This window comes from Papio anubis, chromosome 5 (assembly GCF_008728515.1).
Source record: "Papio anubis isolate 15944 chromosome 5, Panubis1.0, whole genome shotgun sequence".
In the NCBI taxonomy this organism is placed as follows: Eukaryota; Metazoa; Chordata; class Mammalia; order Primates; family Cercopithecidae; genus Papio; species Papio anubis.
The window spans coordinates 143,123,517-143,148,826 of record NC_044980.1 but is presented as its reverse complement, the minus strand read 5'-3'; the positions used below and the strand labels follow the sequence as shown (position 1 = coordinate 143,148,826).

The following is a 25,310-nucleotide window of genomic DNA, read 5'->3' as shown; positions in this document are numbered from 1 at the left end:
TGAACCCTCCTAATACACTTTCTAGACAGGCACATTTAAAAAGGAAATTTCTTATTAATGCGAATGGAAAATTACTAGTTTTTGCCACATACAGATAGTAAGTAACCTTAAAAGAAATCGGCTAAAGAATGTTTTTGTCTGGACATCACCCAGAATCAAGGTCAATCCCTTCTACAGACCCTAAGGGTTAGCGACTCAGGGCTCTACGAGGAGAGGGAGGCAGCCTGGCCGTGGTCTGCTGGCTGGGCCACATGCAGTGCCTTGCAGACAGGACCTTGCCCAAGGCCTCTGAAGAGAGGGGACCCAGACTCCTGACCTGAGTGATGGAGTAGACAGGAGCCTGGCCTGGGACTCCATCCTAAGGCCCCTGGGCTGCCAGCCCTCTCCCTTGCAGTTACCTGGGATGGCGCCACCACATCATCCTCGCTGGACTCTGCTGCAGTCTCCTCCACCAGGGTCTCCGTCCTGGAGGGGGTGGGACCTACTGGAGAAGCACAGTATCTCTAGTTACTGTTGGTAGCCCCAGGTGGCCCCTTCCAGCCGGGAGGGGCAGAGCCCTTCAGGAAGGCCCTGGTCTCTCTGCAGGTCCCTTACCCCAATCCCCGCCCCACCCCAAATCTTCCTACTGCTTCAACACTCCTTGCACACTCATCGCTAGTCACAGCATGCTAGGCACGACATCTGAATGCCAAAGCCTTATTTCTAACTCCTGAGGCCCCATTTCTAGTTCCCTGCTTTCCACTGTTCCAGAAACATGGCCCTGGAGTTTTGGGGAGCCAATGAAGGGAGTCCGATACCAAAAAGCTGAGAGTGGTCAAACAGCAAAGTCAGGTCTCTGAAATCATTTGGATTGACTTTCTCATGAAGTTGTACAGGTGGGGAAACTGAGGCCCAGGCTCAGCCACAGGCACAGAACAAGTCTGAGATATGGAGCTGAGGCCAGAGCTATGGCTCCACCAGGCCACACTCCACCCTCTTCCTGGCCCACCCTTCCTTTTCCCCAGCACCCTCACCCAGCGTGTGGGCCGACTTGGCCACCTGGGGCCCTTCAGCATCTTCCTCGCTCCCTGAAGAGCTGTTGCTGCTGTCCTCACTGTCATCTGAGCTCCCAGGGGCTTTGGTGGCCTGCTGGCCCTCAGGAAGCTTAGGTTTTCTGAGCTTGTTGGTCCCTTTGGCCTGGACGGGGGTGCTCTGGGGACTCGTCGCAGGGAGCGTTCCCACAGCACTGTCAGCCTAATTCGGTGAAAGGAGAAGGAATGGAAGGAAAAATTAGGGCAAGTAAGACCTGGTCCTTCCTGAACACTTCAATAGGGCCAGGCACTGTGTTAGACAGGGCACACATGCAGCCTCTTTTGATCCTCCCAACTACAAAAGGTACTGTAATTCCTTCTTACAGATTAGGCCACTGAGGCCCAGGGAGGCAAACCAAGTGCAGAGGTCACAGAACAGGTAAGTGCTGGTGCCAGGACGCAGGGCCACGCCTGCACCTTCTATGCTCCGCGGGCTTGCTTCCCCTGCTCCCCAGGCTCACCCCACATGAAGGCTGGGTCCTGGCAACAGGAGGCTGAGCCTCACTGGCTTTCTGGGCGAGGACCTTCAGGGCAGCCTGGGTCAGTGGGAGGGAAGCTGGGTTCTTCTTTGACACCTGTGGGTGGCAAGAGGTAGCCCTGAGACTCACGAGTCCTCGGGATGCCAGCTGTGCCACACCCTGGTCAGATGCCATCTAGCTGGGCTGAGGGCTGGAGTGCGGACTGAGGGGCAGTCACAGGGGCAAAATTGGTGGCAGGCTTCAGGTTATGAGCTAATCACATTGTCCTCAAGGAGCAAGGGACAGTTCCCAGCCCAGGGCAGGGAAGCAGCTTAGGCCCCACCACTCAATCAGCACATTCACTGGGGACAATTCCCAACCTGGTGGTCCCCCATCTCTACTTCTTACACCCACCAGCAGTCAGGGAGAGAGAACTTAGGAAACTGGGTATGACCCCTTGCTGAGAGCCTTCAGATGTGGCGTGGCCCTTGCCACGGCCTGGCTCCTCTCCTCTCCCCCAGCTCCTGATCCAGCTGTCCCCGGCTCCTCATCTAGCTGTCTGCACCTCTCAGTTTCCCTCATCCCCAAGCGCTTCCCCAGAAGGCCCTGGTACCTGCAGTTTCCCTGCCTGGAGGGTGGCCCAGCGGGTTCTGGCCTTGCTGAATGCTGGTCACGTCACAGCCCTTGGGGTGGGGATGTGTGCTAAGTTTTATGATTTAAACAATGTACCAGCCATTAACCCTAAAATGCCCAGCTTTTAGATTCAGGCAAGGACCAAATAAAAATGCACCGAAGATGGTGAGAAGGCTGGGAAGAATGCTGACGTCACTATTACAAACACCAAAAAAGGGCAACTTTTGTTCATGGCATTCCAAAACTGGAAGAAAAAAAAAATCAAAAGCCCCACCACGTTGGAAAGTCTCATGAGGGACTCGAGGTGCAGGGGCTTGCTTGGCGGGGAGGCTGTGTCCCCAGATTACTCTTCCTCATAACTCAAAGGAGAAGCCAACACGGGGGTTGTAGCCAGGAGGCCAAAAAGCTTCTGGCTGTGAGGCTACCACCTCTGGAGTGTGGGGGTGACAGCAACTGCAGGCCATCCCATCAGCACATGTGGTAAGTGTGGAAGTAGGGCCCCACCCCACTGGCCTGCACTGCCCTCCCTTGCCCACTAGGTACCTGAGTGGCTGGCCCCTCCTGTTTCTTGCCATCTGATATCCGACTGGACTCCTTGCTGCTGCTGGCCCCAGTCATGCTGGCTTTGGGGGCTATTCTTGGGTGGGCAGTGGGCACAGTCACCACGTTGGTTCTGATGCCTGAAATGGAGTGAGACGGGGGCACATCAGGGCATACAAGCCCCATAGCCTCCTCAGCAGTGACAATAACCCAGTTTACCGGCCTGTGCTGGTGATCTAGAGCTGTGCTCAGGGCTTACAGAGGCATAAGATTGTTTACTTCCCTCTCCAAGCCTCCCAGGCAGATGTCATTATGTCATTTGACAAGGTTCAGGGAGCTCAAATGGCTGCTCTGGGGGTGACCCCAGGCTTCCTCACCCCATCCCATCCCCTCCTAGCTGCTCGGGCTGCCACTCCTGAGCAATGGGCCAGAGCACAGGTACCGTCTCTCCTAAGAGTCCCCGTGGTTATCTGCAGAGGCCTGGTTACATGCATATTCTTTAAAGCAACGTTTATAACAGCCAACTTCCTCACCCCTCCACCCTGAAACAAAACCCTCTGCTTCTTCCAACATGGTGCTGGCTACACATACTGTAGTATGTCCACCCAAGGGATTTCTTTGTAGTTATTAGGAATTGTGCTGCAAATATGTAAAGATGAAAAAAAACCTGATGTCATAAAATATCCAGTAAAGGTTACTGAGAGTTAGCTACAGTATGGTCTTGCTTTAAAACACATGTATATCTTAGGTTTTTATAAAGTTAGCATTTGTCAAATGTTAACAGTATTTGGGGCAGAATTACAGGTGATATAGTTTCTTATGTGCTAATCTGCACTTTTATTAAAAAAATATATACACACACAAATATACCTACTCACACACACACACATATATATATATACACACATATAAATGTATATATGTAGGATAGAACTCTCACTATGTTGCCCAGGCTGGTCTTGAACTCCTGGCCTCAAGTGATCTTCCTACCATGGCCTTCCAAAGTGCTGGGATTACAGGTATGAACCACCGTGTCCAGCAGTAATCTGCATTTTGTCTGCTTTCTGTTTTTTTGAGACAGTCTCGCTGTTGCCCAGGCTGGAGTGCAGTGGCACATCTCAGTTCACTGTAACTTCTGCCTCCTGGGTTCAAGCAATTCTCGTGGCTTACCCTCTCAAGTAGCTGGGATTACAGGCGACTGCCAGGCTAATTATTTTGTATTTTTAGTAGAGATGGGGTTTCGCCATGTGACCCAGGCTGGTCTTGAACTCCTGAGCTCAGGTGATCTGCCTGCCTCAGCCTCCCAAAGTGCTAGGATTATAGGCGTGAGCCACTGCACCCGGCCTGTATTTTTAAATTATCCTATCAGGATCAGGCATTATTTCCTTGTAAAAATGTTATAATAACTGTAATAGTAACATTAGCCCGTTTCCTGTTGTCATTGGTAGAATCACAGATTCTCAGAAGTTAAAGAAACCTCAGATTGGTCCTGCCTCTCATTGATAGATGAAATCTCTCCCTGTAACGTCTCTGGCTTACGGATTGCCTAACCCACTTTACATGCCACCAAGGACGGGAAACTCACTACCACCCTGACCACTCGTTCCACAGGCAGTCAACTGATACAGAATTCTTTCTTAGACTATGGAGGAACCTGGTCCCTGAATCTTCTAGCCACTGTTCTGGGTTCCATGCCTGGGGCTGGCACAAAAAAGCCGTGGCAACTATTCCCCCAGAACTGCAGGTCTGAGCCAGACCATAATCAGAATGGCTAATGCAGGGCCCAGAGACCTGGTCCCAAGCCCTTCCTGACCAACACCTTGCTATGTGACTCAGCCAGTGTCCTGTCCCTTCTGGGCCTCAATGTGGGCAGTGCTGGCAGCCCCTCCCACCACTGCATAGGGACTGCGCTCACCAGGAGTCAAGCACTGTGTAGCGGGGATCACGTCCTCATCCTCGCTCTCGGAGGAGGAGCTCCTGGCTGTGCTCTCCGAGGCTCGGGACTTCCTCGGGGTGCTCGCAGCCTGGGCTTGTACGGGGGTAGCAGCTGGGCCAGCTGGACTACGATTAGGGTCGACAAAAATCAGAGGGGGTTTAATCACCTTGAAAAACAAAAACAAAACACCCCCCCAGTGATTAAAGGTTTGGCCAGGGAAAGGAGGTGATGGGGTTAGGGAGTGTTTTACAAGGCAAGGGGTCCACAGAGCTCAGGGGCAACTGGGCACAGAAGCCATTCCAGCTGCCCAGGGTGCCCCCTCCCACCCTACACATCTGCTAAGACCCAGCGCGGCACTTCGCAACTCACAGGAGCCCACGTGACCCTCAGGGTGAAGCCCTGCGTTCAGCAGGATCCGCTCCCTTGTACAAGTGGGAAAACTGCAAGCCCAGAGGGGAAGGGAGTGACCCGAGGCCACCGTGCCTACTGGAAGCAAAGCCAAGGCCAGAATGTCCAATTCTGCCTTCTTTCCCCTGGCTGGCTTCAGAGACAGTTACCTGCTGAATGCAGGGGCTGGTCTGAGCAGTTTTCCAAGGCTGCCTGGTTGGAATATACAATGCACCTGGGGAGGTATTTAGTCTAGTTGCCCCCACCCCAGAGGTTCTGAATCAGCCCTCCTGATACGTGGCCCAGGATGAAACTCCCCAGCTATACACCGATTCAGTTTCTTCAACAAAAAAACGTACAAGAGAAACAAGGGTTAGGTGAGTGGGTGAGAACCAACAGATTAAGACTTAGAGGATTAATAACTCAATGCAGTATGTGGCCTTTAACTGAACTCCATGAGACAATCAGGGAAGCAGGGACACTGACTGGATAGATCAACTTATTAGGTGTGACATTGTATTGTAGTTGTGCTTAAAAAAGTCCTTATAACTGAGAGCTGCATACTGAAATCCTGGTGGATGAGCTGACACATCTGAGACTGGCTGCAAAGTAATCCAGGGGCGTTGGGGAACTGAGTGGAGAGTTTGCATGAAACGAGCCTGCTCAGGAGTTCCTAACTGTTGAGGCTGGGGATGGTACTTGGGGGTTCTTTATCTCACTCTATCTTTGGGTATGCTTTAAATTTTCCAATAAAACAGTAAAAGAAAAAGCAAACAAGCAACAGCAGCTCCCTGGTATTCTGCAGGCCAGTCTGGTTGTGAACTGCACCATCCCTGAACATGTTCACCGCACACAAGGGCACCTCCAGGCCCATTTCCTTCCCAAACCCCCAGTTAATGAGAACACACATGGCTGTGAGCCAGGGAGCTGCTTAGGTCTACTTTCCATTCCCCAAATGTCAGACCTGGTGTGAGCTCTGCTCCCTCTCTGGCCAGTAAAGGGCTGGAGGACAGGAAGAGGGAGCTCCCTGAGCTAAGGGAAGAGTGGAGTCAGGTCCAGACTGGTCTCTGCTGCACCATCCTGTCTACCCTCTGAGCCCGACTTAGCACACCTGGCTCCTCAGGGTGCTAAGGTGCTGCAGAGAGGCATAAAGTAAAAAGTAAAACAGAAAGGTGCCTGCCTGAGGGTGGAAGCTTCCCTGGGCTTAGGCCTTTCCTACCCCTGCCAAATAGCCTCCCCCACGGCTGCTCTGATCTGCCACTTCCAGAGCCTTCCTTCCTACGATATAAAAAAGAGAAGGATGGAAAGTGGGAGAAGGCTTACAGTTGAGGGAGGGGGGATCTATATATATGTGAGAAGACAGGAACAGATTGTCGGGGACGAAGAGAAGCAACGAACCCACTGAGGCAAACAATAGCGTCTTGGGATGTTAAAAGCAGCTCAGCAGCAAAAGCCTCCTCTTAGTTCCACCCGCCCACGCCACCCCACTGGGCCTCTGGGCTGTAGGAGGGAGGTGGTGCAAGGGGCTTGGCTGTGGGGGGTCGGGGCGGGGCATTAGTGCATTAGTCTGTAGAGTTCACAAAGGTGGGCAGTGAAGTTTGCCTAGGATGTAGCGGGAGACCTGCTTCTCATCCCACCTCTCATGACTTCACTGTGTGGTCAAGCCCCTCCACTTTCTGCTCCTCAGTTTCCTGTTTAATGAAAGGGCTAGTAGTTATCCTAGCCTGGGCTCATTCACTGCAAGGGTTCTAATGCACTGTGGAAACTGCAAAGCACAGTACACACCGGAATGTAGTTCTGGGGTCAGCTAGGAAAAAACTGATGGGAGTGAAGCAGCAAACCAGCACAGTCTGAACATGTGGTTGTACCTCCCTATAGGTGCTGGGCAGTAAGCACCCAGAGGGAACCCAGGGATACCCCTCCTACCTGCAGGTCTGATCCTGCAGAACCAAACCTAGGGGATTTCAGGACAGTGCTCACCCCCTCCTGTCAAAGCTGAGCTCACTCTAACTGTGCCTTCATTCCAACAAGTCTGGGGCACAGAGTGGGGAGAGGGGGCTGATGGCCTAGGCTGCAGACCCTGGCAAGGTACATAACCACAAAGGCAACACTCCTCTAAGAAGCTCTCTCAGAACTGCCTGGGGCTGGTTAACAGATCTAGGCCAGCCCCACTCCCGGAGACTGAGAAATTCTCTCTAGGGACGTGGCCTGGAGCCTCAAGGTCCACCCCACCCACCCAGGAAGTCTCATCTCAGAGACTGAGATGAATGAGGCTCAGAGAAGGCAAGTGGCGTCACCCAGGGTGACCAGCAAACTGGTGCCAGAGCCAGGATTAGAAGTTAGTTCTCCAGGCACCAGACTGGAGCTCCTTCTAGAACCAATTACGCTAGGCCTCAATTTAATACCCAAATTTAGTTTCTTACAGGTTTCCTTTTTCTTCGATTCAACCTAAAACTTCGAGAGCAGGGCCTACCTCTTTGACAAACTAATAGAAGTTGGCCTTACAAAATTATATTACTGACAAGTGAAACTGCATATATTTGTGGTATATTACGTGATGTTTTGATACACATATACATTGTGGAATAGCTCAATTAAGTTATTTAACATATGCATCACCTCACATACTTGTTTTCAAATCTGGAAGCTATCCCAGACCCCAGCAGACTCTGGCCTGAGGTCTGCTCTGCACAACGGAGGGGAGGCACAGTGAAGGGTCTAGGAATGGAGCCCAAGTGTCTATCCCTGCCTCCTAGCCTGGGGCTCTGCCCACCACCCTGGCCTCAATCCCTTTCCCCACTGATGGGCTAATAAAATCAGACTGAAACTTGTCAATAGAGAGGTGCTCAATAAATGTACAATAATGAAAATAATCATAATTAATTAGTCAGCTGGGGATTAGGAACTAAAAATCTCTCAATCAGGAAGAGGCTGCAGCTTCCCGGGGCTATGCCTGTCTTCCCCAAAGCCTCCTGGGGGAAGGTACAAACTGTTGACTTTTCTTTCTGCTTTTTAAATAGGGACTCCAGAATCTTCAGGACTAACATACTAATTAAACGGTTCAGTTTAAGCAGGATGTTCATTTTAATTGTGTTAGTCCACCCCCACAGAGAAAGGTGGAGTGGTCCCCTCCCTCCCAGCTGTTGAGATCCCTCAGAGAGGCAGGTGGCCTTGTAAAGGCTCCACCCAGAGCCTAAGGGCAATGCCCACGCCTGGGAGAGGGGAGTGTTGGGGCAGCCCCGGGCAATGGGTCAGAATGTGAATGGCCTGGGCTCCAACACCAGGTCTGTCCACTTGCCATCAGCCATGTGATGCTGGGGCAGGCCCCTCAACTTCTCTGAGCCTCATTCCCAGTTCCTTAAAATGCAAACCACAAAGGGAGCCACCCTCATAGGGCTGTTGTGGGGATTAAACAGAAAAATGCAAATACAGGGAGTTACCGATGTTGGTGGTGGTTGTTCTTTACTTTTGTAATCTGTGCTATTGGAAAGTGAGAGGCAGTGAGCACCCTATTGCTGGAAGTGTGCAAACAGCATCTGACCTTACTGATGAATTGGTAAGAATGTGGTATGTGATATTCAAGGGGAGGTGGTTCATGAGACCACTCTGGTCTGGAGGTTGCAGAACTCCAGGATCTGTCGTTAGGCCCTGGGAGGGGAGCTGGTGCTCTGAGGTGCCTGGCAGAAGCTTCTGGGAGCTTGGGGCTAGAGGAGGACAAAGGGTAATGCGGTCTGATGGAAGGGCCAGGGTTCACACAGAAGCTTGAACCACACCAGCATGGCTGACTTAGGCCTCTGGAGTACAGGGAGATAAGGTGGGCCTGGTCTCATCCTTGGGGGTGTAGCCTGGGCAGGACTGTGGCTTAAGCTCTGGGTGCAGTGGAGCATGTGAAGGTATGCCACAGGCGCTTGAGAAAGAGTCCTGGGCAAAGCTCATGGGATTTGAGAAGACTCCCGGTCCTAAACAGGCAACAGAGATATAGGGAGCCAGGGGACCAGTGCTTGCACCTTTCCTCAGCCTCTTATGAATCATGAGAATTTCGGGAAACTGCTTCAACTCTAAGGCTTGATTCCCAATCTGTCAAACGGGGCAACACTCCCTGGCCTTCTCACAGTTACCAGGCACCCTTTCTTAGGCAGGGGACTGTGGCAAGTACTTCGTGTGCTGGCACCAGTGCACAGTGTACTGACCCCATTTTATGGTTGAAACATTGAGCCTCACATGGGGGAAAGGCGTCTGCCCAGGACCACGGGGCTGTTAGGTGGTAGAGCCGGGCTTTGCCCCAACACTCTGAAGCCTGTATGTTTAACTGTGCACTGCTGCCTGCCTCACAGGGCTCAGATGAATGTCACAATAGAGGAAAGAGCTCTGGAAGCTGTGAGATGCTGTTTAAATATGACGAGATTTTCCCTATGGGAAAGATCCACCCTCTCCCGCAAGGCCTGCCAGCCCAGCTCTGACCCTGCAGCGACTGCAAAGAGAAGGCATGGCGTACCTGGGTCAGTGGCAGCTCTTCCTCACTGCTCTCCGAGGACCCCTCCGTGTTCCCCTCTGGAGGTGCTGGGGCCAGGGTCTTGCTTCTGGCAGGTTTGGAGTTACTGTCCTTCTGAGGGGACAAGACCTGGATAAGCACGTGGTCGGGGAGAGGGGTATTTACTGAGGGGGAAAGAGCCAGCAGGCAATGATCCTCAGGCACTCTGGTTTCCAGGGGAGGCACCGTGGCCCCTTCCTGCACATGCACAGGAATAGCTGCTGCTCTGACCTGCCCCACAGCCACCGGAAACATGCTTCTACCCCGCTAGCTCCTTCCAGAGCTAACTTCGAACGTGAAAGGGATTTATGACTCCGATACAGCTAAAACCTGAGGGCTGCAGGGCTGTTGGCCCAGGGTCTGGACAAGAGGTGACAGCAGCCTGGGACAAGGTTGCAGGCACAAGCCAGTGGTCCCAGCACAGTTCACCTCTGGTTGTAACATTCCCAGCCAAAAGCAGGAGCCGCCTAGAAGTGTTCCACTGGCTACCATATCCTCCCGCTGGGGCAGGCATGATGATGGGGGCTGGACTGGTGAACACTGCAGTCAGAGGAGGACTCAGAGATCCGGGTGGAAATGCTGGTGGTGATGGCAGCTCAGTGGTCCCTACTGGAATGGGGGACCCCTTTTCCCTACTCAGCCCAGCCAAGAAAGTAGGACCCAGGCTGCCTGAGCTTCCAATTTCTCAAGAGAAGCTGGAAGATCTGTACATGTCATTTCCGATTTTTAAATGGGGCAACTACAATGCACACTGCTGGCTGCCTCCTAACAGCCATGCCCCCATCTGTTCCTTGCTAACAGAACCCTCACTGTTCAGTGGCTCCTACCACATGCTTCAGGGAGGGTGGTCCCTCCTCCCAGCCAGTCATGGGAACTACTGGCTTCTTGTCTATGGCTAAGAGGGTAGCTAGCACGTCCAGCCTGAGGTCTGAGTAGCCTTAAGTCTACTCCTGTCTTTTTTGAGATGGACTCTTGCTCTGCTCACTCTGTCGCCCAGGCTGGAGTGCAGTGGCACAATCTTACTCACTGCAACACCTCCTCCTCCCCGGGTTCAAGTGATTCTCTTGCCTCAGCTGGGATTACAGGCCAGTGCCACCAGGCCCAGCTAATTTTTGTATTTTTAGTAGAGACAGGTTTCGCCATGTTGGCCAGGCTGGTCTTGAACTCCTGACCTCCAGTGATCCGCCTGTCTCAGCCTCCCAAAGTGCTGGGATTACAGGTGTGAGCCACTGTACCTGGCCTGCCCCCAGCACTTTAGGAGATGCTGCAGCCCTGCTATGACCATAAAGCTGATGGAGCACAGAGATGGAAATCTGGTCACCACTGATGCTTAGCTGAAGGAACCAGCTTTTCAGCAGCTGGAACCTGGGACTCTGTGCACTGTAAGAGTCAATCCCCTTAGTGAAGCTCTTTTGAATGGGGCTTTCTCCTGCAACTTAGGCCATTCTGATGGAGAGAGGAACTCGTTGAAAACTTAAAAACAAAAATACTACACAGGCCAAAATATGGCTGAGGCCTATGCTTTAGTCTGTCATTTAGGTCCTCCATAAATCTACCAGTAACAAGCACCTGGGAGGGCCTACGGCTTGTAGGACAGCAGCCTTCAGTGACCATGCACGTTCATGCCCAGCCCGTCTGCACCCACTGAGGGGCCCTGTCCACTTTTGTGCCTGGTCATCCTTCAGCTCAATCACCCGCTCCTCTTCTGGCCTCTCAGAGACCTGCTCTTTCAGCTGTCAGCACCACCAGCATACTCTGCGATAATCCGGCCACCTGTCTTGCCCCACAGACTGTGAGCTCCTTGAGGGCAGGGCCAAATGTCTTTCGCCCCCAGTAATGGTTTGGTATATCAAAGGCAGAGGTTAGGGATAGGGAGCATTCATCTCAGTGTTTGTTTTACTCATGAAGAAAACAAATCTAAGAGAGGTTATGCAGCTTGGCCTGGCACAGGGACTTCCAGCTTCCCTTAAGAAATGGAAGATCTGGCCACAAAGAAGGTCCATTTCCACAGTCATGACTGGCTGAAGCTGATAGGAACTGTCCTTATGGATGGGGCAAGGGCTCCCCGGTCTGTCCTACTTGCTACCATTATCTACCATCTCTCCTGACTTTTTTTTTTTTTTTTTTTTTTGAGACAGAGTCTCACTCTGTTGCCCAGACTGGGGTGCAATGGCACGATCTTGGCTCACTGCAACCTCCGCTTTCCAGGTTCAAGCGATTCTCCTGCCTCGGCCTCCCGAGTACCTGGAACTACAGGCACCCGCCATCATGCCTGGCTAATTTTTTTTTTTTTTTTTCAGTAGAGACAGGGTTTCACCATGTTGGCCAGGCTGGTCTTGAACTCCTGACCTCATGATCTGCCCGCCTTGGCCTCCCAAACTACTGGGATTACAGGCTTAAGCCACTGCGCCCGGCTGACATCTATCATTTCTGCCAGGCCTGCATCAGTCACATCCATCACACACCTGTGCCCTGGCAGTGCTGGAGTCTGTCATCCCACACTTCTGTAGGATGTAGCAAGCCCTGCTGTCTTCTGCAAGCAGACCGAGGGAATTGTCCAGATTTTCTTTCTCCCCAGTCTTCAGGGCCCAGGCTTGGCACTAAGCTAGATGAGCCCTGCCTGAGAAGATGCATCTGCCTATGTGAGGCCCCAGGCCAAGGTGAGGGACAAGACTTCCTCCATCTCTTCAGGGCCTCAGGGGACCTGTGCCACACTCCAAGTTTCCTTGGGACTCTGATAGGGAGAGTCTTTTTGTATTACGTCAACGTATGCACAATAACCAACATGTAAGACTCTTGGTCTCACATGACTTGGTGGGAGATACTGGCCTAGCCTATAGGGCTGGTGGAAACCTCAACCTAGACATAGACCCGGGACCCTTTTAGCGAGGGAAGTCTTGGTTTGGGGAGTTTCAGTAGCAGGTTTTACCTAAGGAGATGTGGATGACAGCAGAGGGAGGAGGGCATGGTGGAGCCAGAGCCTTAAGCCTTAACCTGACCTTCCTTCCTTTTCCTTACCTGGCCCCTAAACCCTGGTTTTTCATTTTTCTTTTTCTTTTTTTTTTTGAGAGCGTCTCACTCTCATCACCCAGGCTGGAGTACAGTGGCATGATCTCAGCTCACTGCAACCTCTGCCTCCCAGGTTCTAGGGATTCTCCTGCCTCAGCCTCCCGAGTAGCTGGGATTACAGGCACCCGCCACTATGCCCAGCTAATTTTTATATTTTTAGTAGAGATGGGTTTTCACCATGTTGGCCAGGCTGGTCTCGAACCCCTGACCTCGATACGTCTGCCTTGGCCTCCCAAAGTGCTACAAATTACAGGTGTGAGCCACCATGCCCAGCCCTATACCCCAGTTCTGAGGAGTGGGTGTTGGTGGCTCAGAGGACTGGCAAGTCTCACCTGGGCAGAGGTTGCAGCTGCCGGTGCCTCCCCATCACTGTTTGACTCCTCGCTGCTGCTCCCTGAGCCATCCTGCTTCCCCGCCTGGGTGGCCGAAGGCCCTGTCTTCCCAGGAGGTGCTGGAGCAGCCCCTTTCCTGGGGGACTCCTTGGCAGGAGCCAAGGCAGCTCTGACCTGGGGGGTCTTCCCTGAAGGCTTCGCCTGGAGTGAGAAACAGGATGAGGGGAGAGCGCCTGGAGGGTGGACGTGTGAGGAGACAAGAGCTGGATGCGGCAAAAGTGTTAAATCCCATGTAGGAGATGTTCTCCATTCCCTCCCCCTCACCTGAGCCGGCGTCTCCGTCTCCTCCTCACTGTCTGACTCCTCCTCACTGCTCCCCGAGTCCTCCTCTGGCCCTGTCTGGACTTGAGCTGCTGCAGCCACGGCCTTCCCCACAGGTGGCACAGATGCTGGGCCCCTCACCAAGACGGTACTGTTCTGGAGGTTTCTCACTGGTGGCTTCGCCTGAATTGCAGGGGGATAACAGGATTGGAGGCGGAAGTGATTCCTTTCAGGTCCCACTTTCCACCATGGCACAACTCTGGGTGGGTGGCCTGCCCATGCAGGAGCCTTCTCCAGGCTGGGCTCAGTGAGTGGTCCTCCTCTCTGCTCCAACCCTCCACACCTCCTGTGGCTTCTGGCTCCACTTGCCTTGGCTGGAGACCTCTGTTTGGCTTGAGCAGCTGCAGTGACAACTTTTCTAGGAGCTGAAATTGTCCCTTTTGCTGGAGATGCTCTGACGGCAGCTGGGTTGGCTTTGGCCTGGGTTTTTTTTACTGAGGTTTTCACCTGAGTGGAGAAAAGGAAATTAAGGAGGGAGAAAGTGAGAGAGAGTAAAGCAGCTAGCCAAGAATACAGATTCTGGAGCCGGAGCCTGAGTCTGGATTCTGGCTCCTCCACGCAATAGCTGTGTGAACCTGAGCACATCGCTTGATCTCACTAGGCCTCAGTTCAGTCTTCTAACAAATGGAGATAATAAGGCCCACCTATGGGTTATAATGAAGACTAAATAGGAGATTCAGAGTTTAACATGTCTGGAACATAAACACTCAAACTCATTGTGCGTGCCTTCCCTAGCATTAGCTAAGCATAAGACTACCTAAAACAAAGATGTTTTCCAGGCTCCCTTTCAGCTAGGTGGCCATGTCATTAAATTCCGGTTCGTAGAATGTAAGTTGAGTACCATAAAAAGTCAGAAACATGTCCTTCCTCCTCCAGGCTAGATGGAATGCTGAGGTAAGAGCTGGAGCTCAAGCAGCCACGGCAGAACAAGATACTTGTTGTTCAAGGTTTTCTTCAGCTTAATCTAGTCTTAACCGATATCCAGAGAACCCCCAAAAGGCCTGTCAGGGACTCCAACAAATAGAAGGACAGCAAGAAAGAGGGAAATTCCCAGAGTGAGATCCTTGACAGGAGTGACAGCAAGCCTGATGTGAAACAGAACGAGGAATCTGGCAGCATCTCAAGACCCCTGCCTCACTCAGGGAGGGCATCTGGTCAGTGTCAGAAAACATCCCCATCCCCCAGTATTCCTCAAACACATGAGGTCAAGTGAGGTGAAGAATCAGGACTTCAAAAAGAAAGATTCCCTACAGTGTGGACCAAGTATGACTCAGGCCGAGGTACTCATCAGCACAGCACGTAAGTCCTCCAGAGGGGAGCCATGTTTTCCACAAGAAATAAGACACCAAGACTGACTTGACCTAACAAGTCTCAATACACAAAAAAGGATTGAAATCATACAAAATATGTTCTCCAACCACAATGTGATTAAATTAGAAATCAGCAACAAAAAGAAACCTGGGTAATCCCAGATATTTGGAAATTAAATAGCTTACTTCAAAACAGCTCATGGTTCAAAAAATAAAAGCAAAACACCCACCTCATGGTACAGGTGGGAGGCTCAGAAGGGAAGACAAATATTTAAGTGATCTGCACAAGGAAACTCGGTAAGGCACTGGGTCTGGAATGTGCCTGCAGCTTGAGAAAGAGGAGAGGAGGCTCTGGAAGGGGCCCCTGCAGAGCTTAAAAGCCTCAATGGAGGAATCCTAGGACCCTCGGGTCCCACGAGTCAACAATGAGAAGGGGACAAAAAAAAAAAAATCAGTAGAAATGTGTGCTCTGGTACAGAGAAAAAAGAAATGACTAATTTCTGAGTGGTTACAGAAAAAAATAGAGCGACAATTAAAAATAATAAACAGTGGGTGGGTGAGGGCAGGGAGTGAGCCATCTTCTCTCAGCTCTTCCAGGCAGGGAGACCTCACTCTTGATCTGTTCCACATTAGCCTGGCCCATCGTCAGGGTGACACGAGACAACTTGCTGTGTGCAGGTCCCTTGCTGGGCGTGGCAGGTGAGATCTCACCTAAATTCTTACCCAAACTTGTGAGGGCTGATTTTGTGTTTACAGAAGAGTAAGGGCTCTGAGGACTTCAGCACTTGCCAGGATGTGGGGCTGGGGCTGAAACTTTAACCCAGGCGGTCTGGCTCTAAACCCCTGCCAGCCATCCCACCACAATGTGCTGCCTGTGGCAAGGCACCCAAGCCGGGCACTCTCCCATTCCCTGGCCTCGCATAGACTGCTTCCTCTGCCGGAACACTCTCCCTGCCCATCTCTTTCAGCCCATGGTTCAGATGCCGCCACCTCCTGTAAAAGGCCTAGATACTCTCACCTGTCATGCTGTGCAGCCCAGGCTTACACCCTCTAACTCAACCCCATCACTCCACACTGGAGGAGCACGTCCATGCTCCAGAGACAGGACTTCCCCGAGGAACAGGGCCTCAGCAGCCCCAGACAAGGGCAGCACCTGGCAGGGTGGGAACTCCAGAGCTTGTAGAAACCACAGGGAATAAATCAGCGGGAGCTCAAAAGGCCAACAAGAGACCCTGGAGCTCTGATGGGCAGAGGAGACATGGAGTGAAAGATGGGGAAGGACGCTGTGTTGAGGCTACCGCTGAGGCTTCTGCACACCTGCAGGCAAGACTAGCCCCCAATCAAGCCCATCCTCAGCCCTGGCTCAGGAACAGCTGTGGGTGGGATGGGCCTGCTCCTTCTAGGCCTCACCTGTGCTGAAGGTGCAGCTGCCTCTTCACTGTCTGATTCCTCCTCACTGCTCTCAGAGTCTTCCTGCATCTCAGCTTTCACCTGGGTGACCGTAGGCCCCGTCTTCCCAGGAAGTACTGGAGCGGTCCCTTGCCCCAAGGATCCCTTGACAGGCACTGAGGCCGCTTTCACCTGGAGGCCTTTCCCCACAGACTTTGCCTGGGATGACAAGTGGAAGAGAGGTGTCTCCAGGAGTCCAAAGGACCACGTAGGGGCGGCCCTGAGGTCCACCCATTAAACACAGGCCTCACCTGTCCCATGGTTACTGCAGGACCTGTCTTCTCTTCCTCACTATCTGATTCCTCACTGCTTGAAGAATCCTCTGCTGGTCTCTGGGTGCCCCCAGCCACAGCTGGGGATGAGCCTACCGGAGAAGTCACAGTTCCTGCTTTCCGGGGGGCTTGGGTGCCCACTCGCACAGGGGTGACCTTGGCAGATGCAGTATTGGTTTTCTTTGGGCAGGCTTTGGTCTGAGGAATTTTCAGAGCTGGTTTTGCCTAAGGGGACACCAAAGAAAGGCTGGAGAAGATTCCTGAACTCGGAGTCCCCCATCTGTTCTGAGGTGGATCCCCACTACTGTTCTGCCCCACCAGTCAGAACCCATGATCTGCCTGAAGGAAGCACAGCTCCCCGGGGGGCTGACTGTGGTGTGGTAGATCCGGCCATGTGGCAGCCTCCTTCCCCAGGCCTCACCTGAGCTGCAGTCATGGCCGCTGGTGTCTCCTCACTGTCCGCACTGTCCGACGACTCCTCGCTGCTCTCTGAGTCTTCCATGGGCTTTTCAGCCTTGACCTGGATGGCTACAGGCCCTGCCTTCTGAGGCGGCCCCTTGGCAGGACCAGAGGCGGGTTTGGCCTGGAGGACTTTCCCCAAGGATTTTTCCTGGAGTGAGATACACAGGATCAGGAGAGGGAGCCCAGAGTAGGTGTGTACAGACATTAAGAGACCAAGACGGTAGACAGAGTCCCAGTGGGAGGCCATGGGTGGCTCCATTCTGAGGGGAAAAAAAGAGCCTACAGGAAGGGGCCTCACCTGAGCCGGGGCCACAGCTGTGGGCACCTCTCCATCATCGCTGTCTGATGACTCCTCACTGCTGCTGTCTGAGTCCTCCCACTTCCCCACCTGGGCCGAGGGTGTTGTAGGCCCCACCTTCCCAGGTAGCACTGGGCCGGGGCCTTTCCCCAAGGGCCCCGTGCCCATGGTGGAGGCAGGTTTCACCTGGGGGTTTTTCCCCAAGGGTTTCACCTGGGAGAGACAATGGACAAGATCAGGGAGTCCAGAAGGAGAATATGAGTGAAGACATAGGTGGGGAGGAGAGCAAACGAAGCCAGCCGCACAGGGCTCTAGGTTCAGAGAGGAAAAGTCAAGCCCACAGGAGGTCTTCTGAGGCAAGGCACAGGCCATGCAGGGCGGCTTCCAGCCTCACCTGAGCTGCGTTCATGGCTGCCGGTGCCTCCCTGTCACTGTCTGATTCCTCACTGCTGCTCCCCGAGTCCTCCTCCTGCTTCCCTGCCTGGGCCTGGGTGGCTGCAGGCCCTGTTTTCCTAGGAGGTGGTGGGGCAGCCCTTTTCCTAGGGGACTCCTTGGCAGAGGCCGAGGCAGCTCTGACCTGGGAGGTCTTCCCTGAAGGCTTCGTCTGGAGTGAGAAACAGGATGAGAGGAGAGAGCCCGGAAGGTGTGAGGAGACAGGAGCTGGATGTGGCAAAGGTGGCCATACCCATGCAGGTGCTGGGGTTTAGGCATGGGGCTACTCTCCACCCCTCCCCTCTGCCTCACCTGAACAGGTGCCTCCTTCTCACTGTCCGATTCCTCGCTGCTGCTCTGCGAGTCCTCCTCCTGCTTCCCGGTCTGGGCCTTGGCAACTGCAGGCCCTGTCTTCCCAGGGGGCGCTGGGGCAGCTCCTTTCCTGGGGGACTCCTTGGCAGGGGCTGAGGCAGCTCTGACCTGAGGGGTTTTTCCTGAGGCCTTTGCCTGGAGAAACAAGATAAGGGGAGACAGCCCAGGGGATGGATGTGTGAGGAGACACAGGACACCAGGTAAAGAAGACCAGATAGGGCAAATGACGCCACACAGTGAGAGGGGAGTAAGGGGCTGGGGTCTGAGGCACGCCCCGGGCTCTGACACAGAGTGGGAGAACAAGTCCTGAGAAGCCTTCTGGGGAGGGCCTGACTGCATGGGGTCTCCCTCCTCAGGCTTCACCTGAAGCAGGGCCTTGGCAGCTGGCGTCTCTTCCTCACTGTCAGACGATTCCTCGCTGCTGCTCTCCGAGTCCTCCTCTGGCTTCCCTGCCTTGGTCTGGAAGGCTACAGCCCCTGCCTTCCCAGGGGGTGCTGGGGTAGCCCCTTTCCCAGGGGTCCCCTTGGCAGCGGTCGAGGCAGCTCTGACCTGGAGGATTTTTTCAGAGGTCTTTACCTAGTAAAAAAAAAGGGCAGCTTGTGAAAACTCTCTGGTGATGCCTTTAAGATAAAGTCCAGAGGCCTTAATGAGGCTCCTAAGACCCCCTCTGCTTCCCTTCCCAGGTAGCACTGGGCCGGCGCCTTTCCCCAAGGGCCCCGTGCCCATGGTGGAGGCAGGTTTCACCTGGGGGTTTTCCCCCAAGGGCTTCACCTGGGAGACACAATGGGCAAGATCAGGGAGGGAGTCCTACTTCCACCTCAAGGCCTTGACAGTTGCTGAGCCCCTGCCTGGAATGACCTTCCTAAGAGTGCTTCCTCCTTCTGGTCTTTGCTGAGACGCCTTCTCCCAAGGCCAGCCCAGATCACTCTGTTTCAAGTTGCCATTCCTACATCCCCCACCCGACTTTCCCCTTTACCATTTATCAGCAGCTAACACAGCTACCTACTGCATGCCTCCACCTTGTCCTTCCCTAGGCCTGGGGCTGGGTGGGTGACCCTCACTCTTCCTCCTTCCTGCTCTGACTTCCATTGCTTTCCAGCCCCCCGTCTTGCCCTTGGGATGCACCCAGAGCCTTGGGGCTGCAGCCCTGCCCACTCCCAGCAGATGGGGAAGGGAACTGGATTCCCTTTAGCTAACATGGTGTTTCCCTGCTCAGGGTCTGGTTTGTCCTGAGACGTCAGAGGACCAGGCAATCAAAACTTCTCAAGTACCTCACAGCATGACTGGCTGGGAAGGACAGCGGCCCATTTACTAGGCAGAGAAACTGAAGCAAAGTTGGTCACAGACAAAGTAGAGTGCAGGACTCCCCTGTGGGAAGCAGGCTGTTCTTGCTCTTCAATTTCACACCGTACTCCTCCCTCTCCCCAACTCCAGTGGCAGAGGTGCTCATGGGGTAGTGCTCAGGCTGCTGGGGGACCCGCAGGGTCCTCCAAGGGGCAGCCCTCCTCCAGGCCTCACCTGGCTTGGTGTCCCTGCAGGGGCCTCCTCCTCGCTTTCAGACCCCTCCTCACTACTCTCTGACTCCTCTTCTGGCTTCTTGGCCCTCTTGGCTGGGGGCAGGGCCCCTCCTCTGACCTGAGGTGTCACATCCCCCACCTTCCCAGGGGCTGGGGCCGCCTTTCTTGCTGGAGACTCCTTAGTAGAAACCGATGAGGCTTTGACCTGGGCTGGTTTTACTGAGGGTTTCCCCTGGAACAAGAGGATGGAATTAGAAAATTAATAATAATTACTGTGTCCCCTAAGGTTCTGTATTAGGTGCTTCAACAGTTGATAAAGCTCTTTCCTAATGCCATTGGATTTTTAAGCAACTCCCTGAGACAGTTAGTAGCTTTAGACCCATTTTCCAGAAAAATACAAGAGGCTTAAAGAGGTAAAATTACTCATGATCAATATGAAGGGGCAGAGCCCCACTGGAACCCTGGACTGTCTGACTTTGGCACAGATCTCAAAACCATTACGCTCATCTCCCACCTGGCACACGCAGGGCTCAGCCTGAGAGACGGGCCGCATCTCTCAATCAGGGGAGCTCATCCTGTCTGCCCCTTAAACTCAAGTATCTGATCACAGCAGCCATCCCGAGGGCCAGGAGTTCAGGATGTGAACACCACCCCTGCCACTGGTTTGCTGGACACCTTGGGCAAATTCCTTCCTTTTGTGAGCTCTTTCCTGCACTTCTACAATTCAGACATTTCCCAGGCAGTCAGTGCCCTACTTCCACCTCTGAGATCCATCACACCCCTTGCAGCCCTGGGTTTCTGGGGCGTCTGCTACTGGAGCTCTGCACAGCCTCAGCCCATTGAGTTTGTGTGTTTATGGAGGGCTGGGAGCGGTCCCCTTCCCTTTGGCAAGGCCTGGGGTGATAGAAGCCAGGGGTGTCCTTATGGCTGGTGGTATCTAGGGCCCAAAGGTGAGGATGGAAGGTGGAGGGCAGCCCTTGGTCAGGCCTGGGGTAGATGGGTGAGCTTTCAACCTTCACAGGGTTACCAGGCTACAGTAAAGTCAGAAGTTCCCTGGGCACCAGATCAGTTCATCCCTGATTTGTGCTGGTTTTCCATCGAAAACATCTTTCCAACTGTGGACACCTTGTTCTTCTAGCCCCCAGCCTCTTATACCAGTATTACTCCAAGAGTCTCCTACATGGCCTCACTGCTTTTATTCTGCACTGCCCTCCAACCCAGGCTGCAGCCAGCAATCTTTTTGAAACACAAATCAGGCCATCTCTCTGTGCTGGGATGGCTTCTCACAGCCCCTAGAATAAAACTCAAATTCCTTATGGTGGTCCTCAAGGTCAGACAGAAGATCTGGCCCCTGTCTACCTAGGACTTCATCTTGTGTCACTTTCCCCACAATTTATTTGTTTTTTTAAAAATAACATCTTGTAGAGACAGGGTCTCACTATGTTGCTCAGGCTGGGTTCAAACTGCTGGACTCAAATGATCCTCCTGCCTTGGCCTCCCAAAGTGCTGCACTTACAGGTGTGAGCCACCGTGCCTGGTTTCTCCCTCTCATTTAAAGATCAATGTTTTGGCCAGGTGCAGCGGCTCATGCCTGTAATCCCAGCACTTTGGGAGGCCAAGGCAAGTGGACCACTTGAGGTCAAGAGTTCAAGACCAGCCTGGCCAACATGGTGAAACCCCGTCTCTACAAAAAAAAACAAAAATCAGCCAGGCGTGGTGGCATGCACATGTAATCCCAGCTACTCGGGAGGCTGAGGCACGAGAATCGCTTGAACCCAGGAGGTGGAAGTTGCAGTTAGCCAAGATCACGCCACTGTACTCCAGCCTGGGTGACAGAGTAAGAACTGTCTTAAAAAAAAAAAAAGATCAATGTTCTTTAAAAGCACCAAATTCTCTTTGCCTCCTTCTCTGCACATGCCATTCCTTCTGCTTACGCCTACTCATCAATGCCAGGTTCCTGCCCCACATGGTTCTCTACATTTCCCCTTCATAGCAGTCATCACCACAGTTAAATATTTGAGGGACGCTCCCTTGCCCCATGGCACCAGGAACTCTGCCTGTCCTGCTCATCACTATATATTCCCCAGCCCTGCCACTTAGTAGGTACACAATAAAAAGTAACCTGTCAGGACCTTTTCCAGGTCAAAGTTCACAAACCCAAGAGTCCAGCCCAACTCTAGCCAAGTGTCTAGGTCTGGCATTCACCACTGGGCCCAGAACCCTCTCAGCAGCCGCAGCCCTAGCCACACCACAAGATAGCCACACTGTTGCCCCGGGCCCCTGCTCTTGCCCCATTTCCTGTCTGGAATGCCCTGACTCCTCCACACCCCTTCCCAGTGAAGCCCACTGTGCTTTGAGGCCTTGCTCCAGGCCACCTCTCCCAGGAAGCCTTGTCTAGTCTCACAGGCAGGAGGGGGTCCCCCTCCCATCCCCGGGGCTGATCTTACACTCAGAGTGCAGCAAGCAGCACCAGGCTTTTCTCCCTGCCCCTCCCCGGCTGCAGCCTTTCCAGTTCCCGGTCACCCTGCCACAGGTGCTGAACTGATCTGGGCCCACTGGTGTCTGAAGCCCCAGACAGGCTCCTGGGAGGGTTAGAGGCTGGGAGAGGGCAACTCCTAGGGATGGGTGGCAATTACCTCCACATCTGTCTCATCGCTGGAGCTGGAGGTGTCCTCGCTGGAGCTGTCGGCCTGGCCTGCTGACACCATCCCTGAGGGCCGGACACAGAGGGGACTGAGGGACTTCCTTTCCAGCCTCACCTGCCCCTTCCCAGCACCTCCCAACAAACCAGCTGCTCATCAAAGCCAGGTGCTGAGCGCTCACCCTTCACATGCACTGAGCTGTGAAGCCCCCTTCTGAGGTGAGTACCATCATCATCCCTATGCTCCCACACATCTCTGAGGCCCTGGGAAGGGCTGTGAGGGGACCCAACAAGCACGCACCAGCAACAGTCTACAGAACCTCCATCCACCATCATATCCACTGATGCAGGCCGGACAGATGTCTACTCTACATAGGAAACAGGCAAACTCAGGCCTTTCAGTTTAGTCTCTGAGCTACCAGTGGTCCCTGTAACTCACCAGGGAGTCATAAAGCAGAAAATGCTCCAACCACTAGATGGGCTGTTCAGCCCGAGGCCAGGTCCCTGTAGCTGACCCTCCCTCATCCAGGGGATGGGAAAATGGCCTAAGGTGCAGGAACCTGGCTGTCATGGAGACAAAACTTTGATTCCAGAAATGTCCCAGAACTTAACAAAGCAATGCCTAGGCTGCCTCACCAGCCCAAGTTCTGGGGACTTGATTCCTAGAGGTGGGGGCTTCTCACCAGGTTTGGCAGCAGCTCCAAAGGCCGGGACACTCCCCTCCTCCTCAGTTTCTGAGACCAACGTAGTATTTGCTGATGGTTCTGCTGACTTCCTGGGAGACTTCCCAGAAAGAAGGTTGGTCACTGTCTTCCCAGTGGCAGGGTGTGGCATGGAGTTCCCAGTCTTGCCGGCTTTCTCTGTCTCTGCCTACAGAGAACAAGAGTGACAGACACATCTGGTATGGCATGGTGAAGTAAGAGCACAGGCCACTTGCATCTGAACCCAATCTTACCACTTCCTAGCTGTGTGGGTTTGGGTAAACTACCCCTTCAATTGGTTTCCTAATCTTTAAAGTGAGGTTAAAAACAGTACCTCCTCTCACCAGACGTGTTGAGAGAACAGAATCCCAGTTCTTGGGACAGGGTAGTTATTTACTAAGTGGTAAGTAGCAGTTTGTTGATCTTATCATTATTTCATGATTACTTTGAGACATTGTTGCTAATGCTCCAGGCAATTGCAGAGGCACAATTCTTTATACATGTATGTATCTGACTCTGCTTTCTGGATTAGCAGAAAATGACACCCTGTTTTCTGAGCAGTTTCCAGTTTGGAAAATGCTTTTAGAGTTTCAGAACCACAGGTGTCTTGATCACTACGGTGCCTCCACACCTAGCACAGTGCCTGGAACATAACAGGTATTAGTCAAGATCTGTTGAGTGACAGGTGAATGCAGGGATTAAAGAGGAAAGAAATCGCCTATCTCAGGTGTAGAATGTGCCCAGTGGCCCATTGCAGCAGGCATCATCCTCATCTTATAGAAAAGTAAACTGAGGCCCAGAGAGGTGAAGGGAGTAAGATCCCACAACTGGTGACACAGGTTCAGCTCTGAATCCAGGTGGGGCAATTACAACCCTATCCTTCTCTGACAGGAGACTGTCCCCTACCAGGTAAATCCCATAGGCAACAGCTTGGAAAGCAGTCCCACTCACCTTGGCTTTTTCCTTCAGGCTTGATGGCAAGTCCGCCCCCAGGACTGAGGAGTTGGTAGATGCTAGTCTTGGGGCTGCAAGAAACAAACATCTGCTAAAGGAGCCAGATGAGTTTTTCTCATCTATGAATGGCAAACAGGTTTCATCTCACCTAACACTGCTATTGGTATTGGCTGCCTGGTGCTGGCATGAGGATCTGAGGCTGAGCCCAGACTTGCGGGAATGAGCTCTGTGATACATCAGCCAGGTCCACCAGGAGCGAGAGAGAAGAGGATGTACGTGTCTGCATCCCTGATGGATTCCCAACTCCCCTGCAGCATGAGGCGTTGAGGCCCTTGGAGGGAAAAGGACTGGCCCACGTTCTCGCTGCCTACTGGGCACTTCACACTGCAATGGGCAATGGGCACCATTCACACAGACCACCACACTGTAGCCCTGAAAGCTGCTTGGCAAAAAGCGGCAGTGGTCAGGCAGGCAGCCAGCCAGCCAGCCCCAGGTCCATAGAGAAAGTTGCCTGGAATTCAAATGGCTTCTTAGTGGACAGGTAGCTGAACCATGCCACCTGAGTCCTGTTAGATATTGATATTCACTGATTCTCAGTGCTTTTTTATTACTTAATTAATTAATTTTTTGAGACAGAGTACCACTCTGTCGCTCAGACTAGAGAGCAGTGGCATGATCTCGGCTCACTGCAAGCTCCGCCTCCCAGGTTCACACCATTCTCCTGCCTCAGCCTCCCGAGTAGCTGGGACTACAGGCGCCCGCCACCATGCCCGACTAATTTTTTGTATTTTTAGAGAGACGGGGTTTCACCATGTTAGCTAGGATGGTCTCGATCTCCTGACCTTGTGATCTGCCCACCTTGGCCTCCCAAAGTGCTAGGATTACAGGTGTGAGCCACTGCGCCCGGCTTCTCAGTGCTTTTATACCAGGGTATTGTCTCCTTAAATCTTAGATTTCCATTGTTAAGGAGAATGTTGCTGAGATGAATGGCATGATCTAATTCTTTTCCTGGCACTTCATCTCTCTCTTTCTATAATTATGGAAAATTTTAAGTAGTAAGTAGGAAGAACCAGGCAGCTCCAACCATTAGCAACTTGTGACCAATCTTCTCATCTCATCTAATACCTCACTCACCCTTCCCCATCAAACATTACTTTGAAGAAAATACCAGATATCCTATCATGTTGCCCACAAATACTTCAGCATGATTCTCTCTCAATGAGGACCCTTTTAAAAAATTTTTTGAGACAGGGTCTTGCTCTGCTGCCCAGGCTGGAGTACGGTGGCACATTCATAGCTCACTGCAACTTCCAATGCCTGGGCTCACGTGATCCTCCTACCTCAGCCTCCCGAGTAGCTGGGACCACCAGTGCATGCCAGCATGCCCAGCTAATTTTCTTATTTTTCACAGAGATGGGGTCTCACTATGTTGCTCAGGATGCCAAAGAGGACTCCTTCCTTTTTTTTTTTTTTTTTGAAACAGTCTTGCTTTGTTGCCCAGGCTGGAGTGCAATAGCACGGTCATGGCTCACTGCAGCCTTGACCTCCTGGGCTCAAGTAATCCT

At 52.8% G+C, this 25,310-nt stretch overlaps 1 protein-coding gene across 21 annotated transcripts in view; it reads right to left on the bottom strand.

Annotated features, from left to right (window-relative positions):
- Positions 1-25,310, bottom strand: part of TCOF1 (treacle ribosome biogenesis factor 1) — a 41,244-nt gene that overhangs the window by 7,072 nt on the left and 8,862 nt on the right. The window contains exons 4-23 of one of the 21 annotated variants that reach the window (XM_009209384.3): positions 23,743-23,816; positions 22,774-22,960; positions 22,086-22,159; positions 19,451-19,681; positions 18,296-18,508; positions 17,873-18,067; positions 17,523-17,732; positions 17,129-17,341; positions 16,790-16,978; positions 16,348-16,593; positions 16,058-16,255; positions 13,647-13,784; positions 13,281-13,460; positions 12,957-13,157; positions 9,520-9,645; positions 4,617-4,803; positions 2,705-2,841; positions 1,532-1,645; positions 1,014-1,233; positions 399-484 (exon numbers count right to left, since the gene is read on the bottom strand). In XM_009209384.3, the coding sequence (XP_009207648.2) occupies positions 399-484; positions 1,014-1,233; positions 1,532-1,645; positions 2,705-2,841; positions 4,617-4,803; positions 9,520-9,645; positions 12,957-13,157; positions 13,281-13,460; positions 13,647-13,784; positions 16,058-16,255; positions 16,348-16,593; positions 16,790-16,978; positions 17,129-17,341; positions 17,523-17,732; positions 17,873-18,067; positions 18,296-18,508; positions 19,451-19,681; positions 22,086-22,159; positions 22,774-22,960; positions 23,743-23,816 (3,419 nt within the window). Of the gene's footprint in view, positions 1-398; positions 485-1,013; positions 1,234-1,531; positions 1,646-2,704; positions 2,842-4,616; positions 4,804-9,519; positions 9,646-12,956; positions 13,785-16,057; positions 16,256-16,347; positions 16,594-16,789; positions 16,979-17,128; positions 17,342-17,522; positions 17,733-17,872; positions 18,068-18,295; positions 18,509-19,450; positions 19,682-22,085; positions 22,160-22,773; positions 22,961-23,742; positions 23,817-25,310 lie in introns of all 21 variants that reach the window. The other 20 variants (XM_009209385.3, XM_009209386.3, XM_021939868.2 and 17 more) reach the window with 20 other exon arrangements.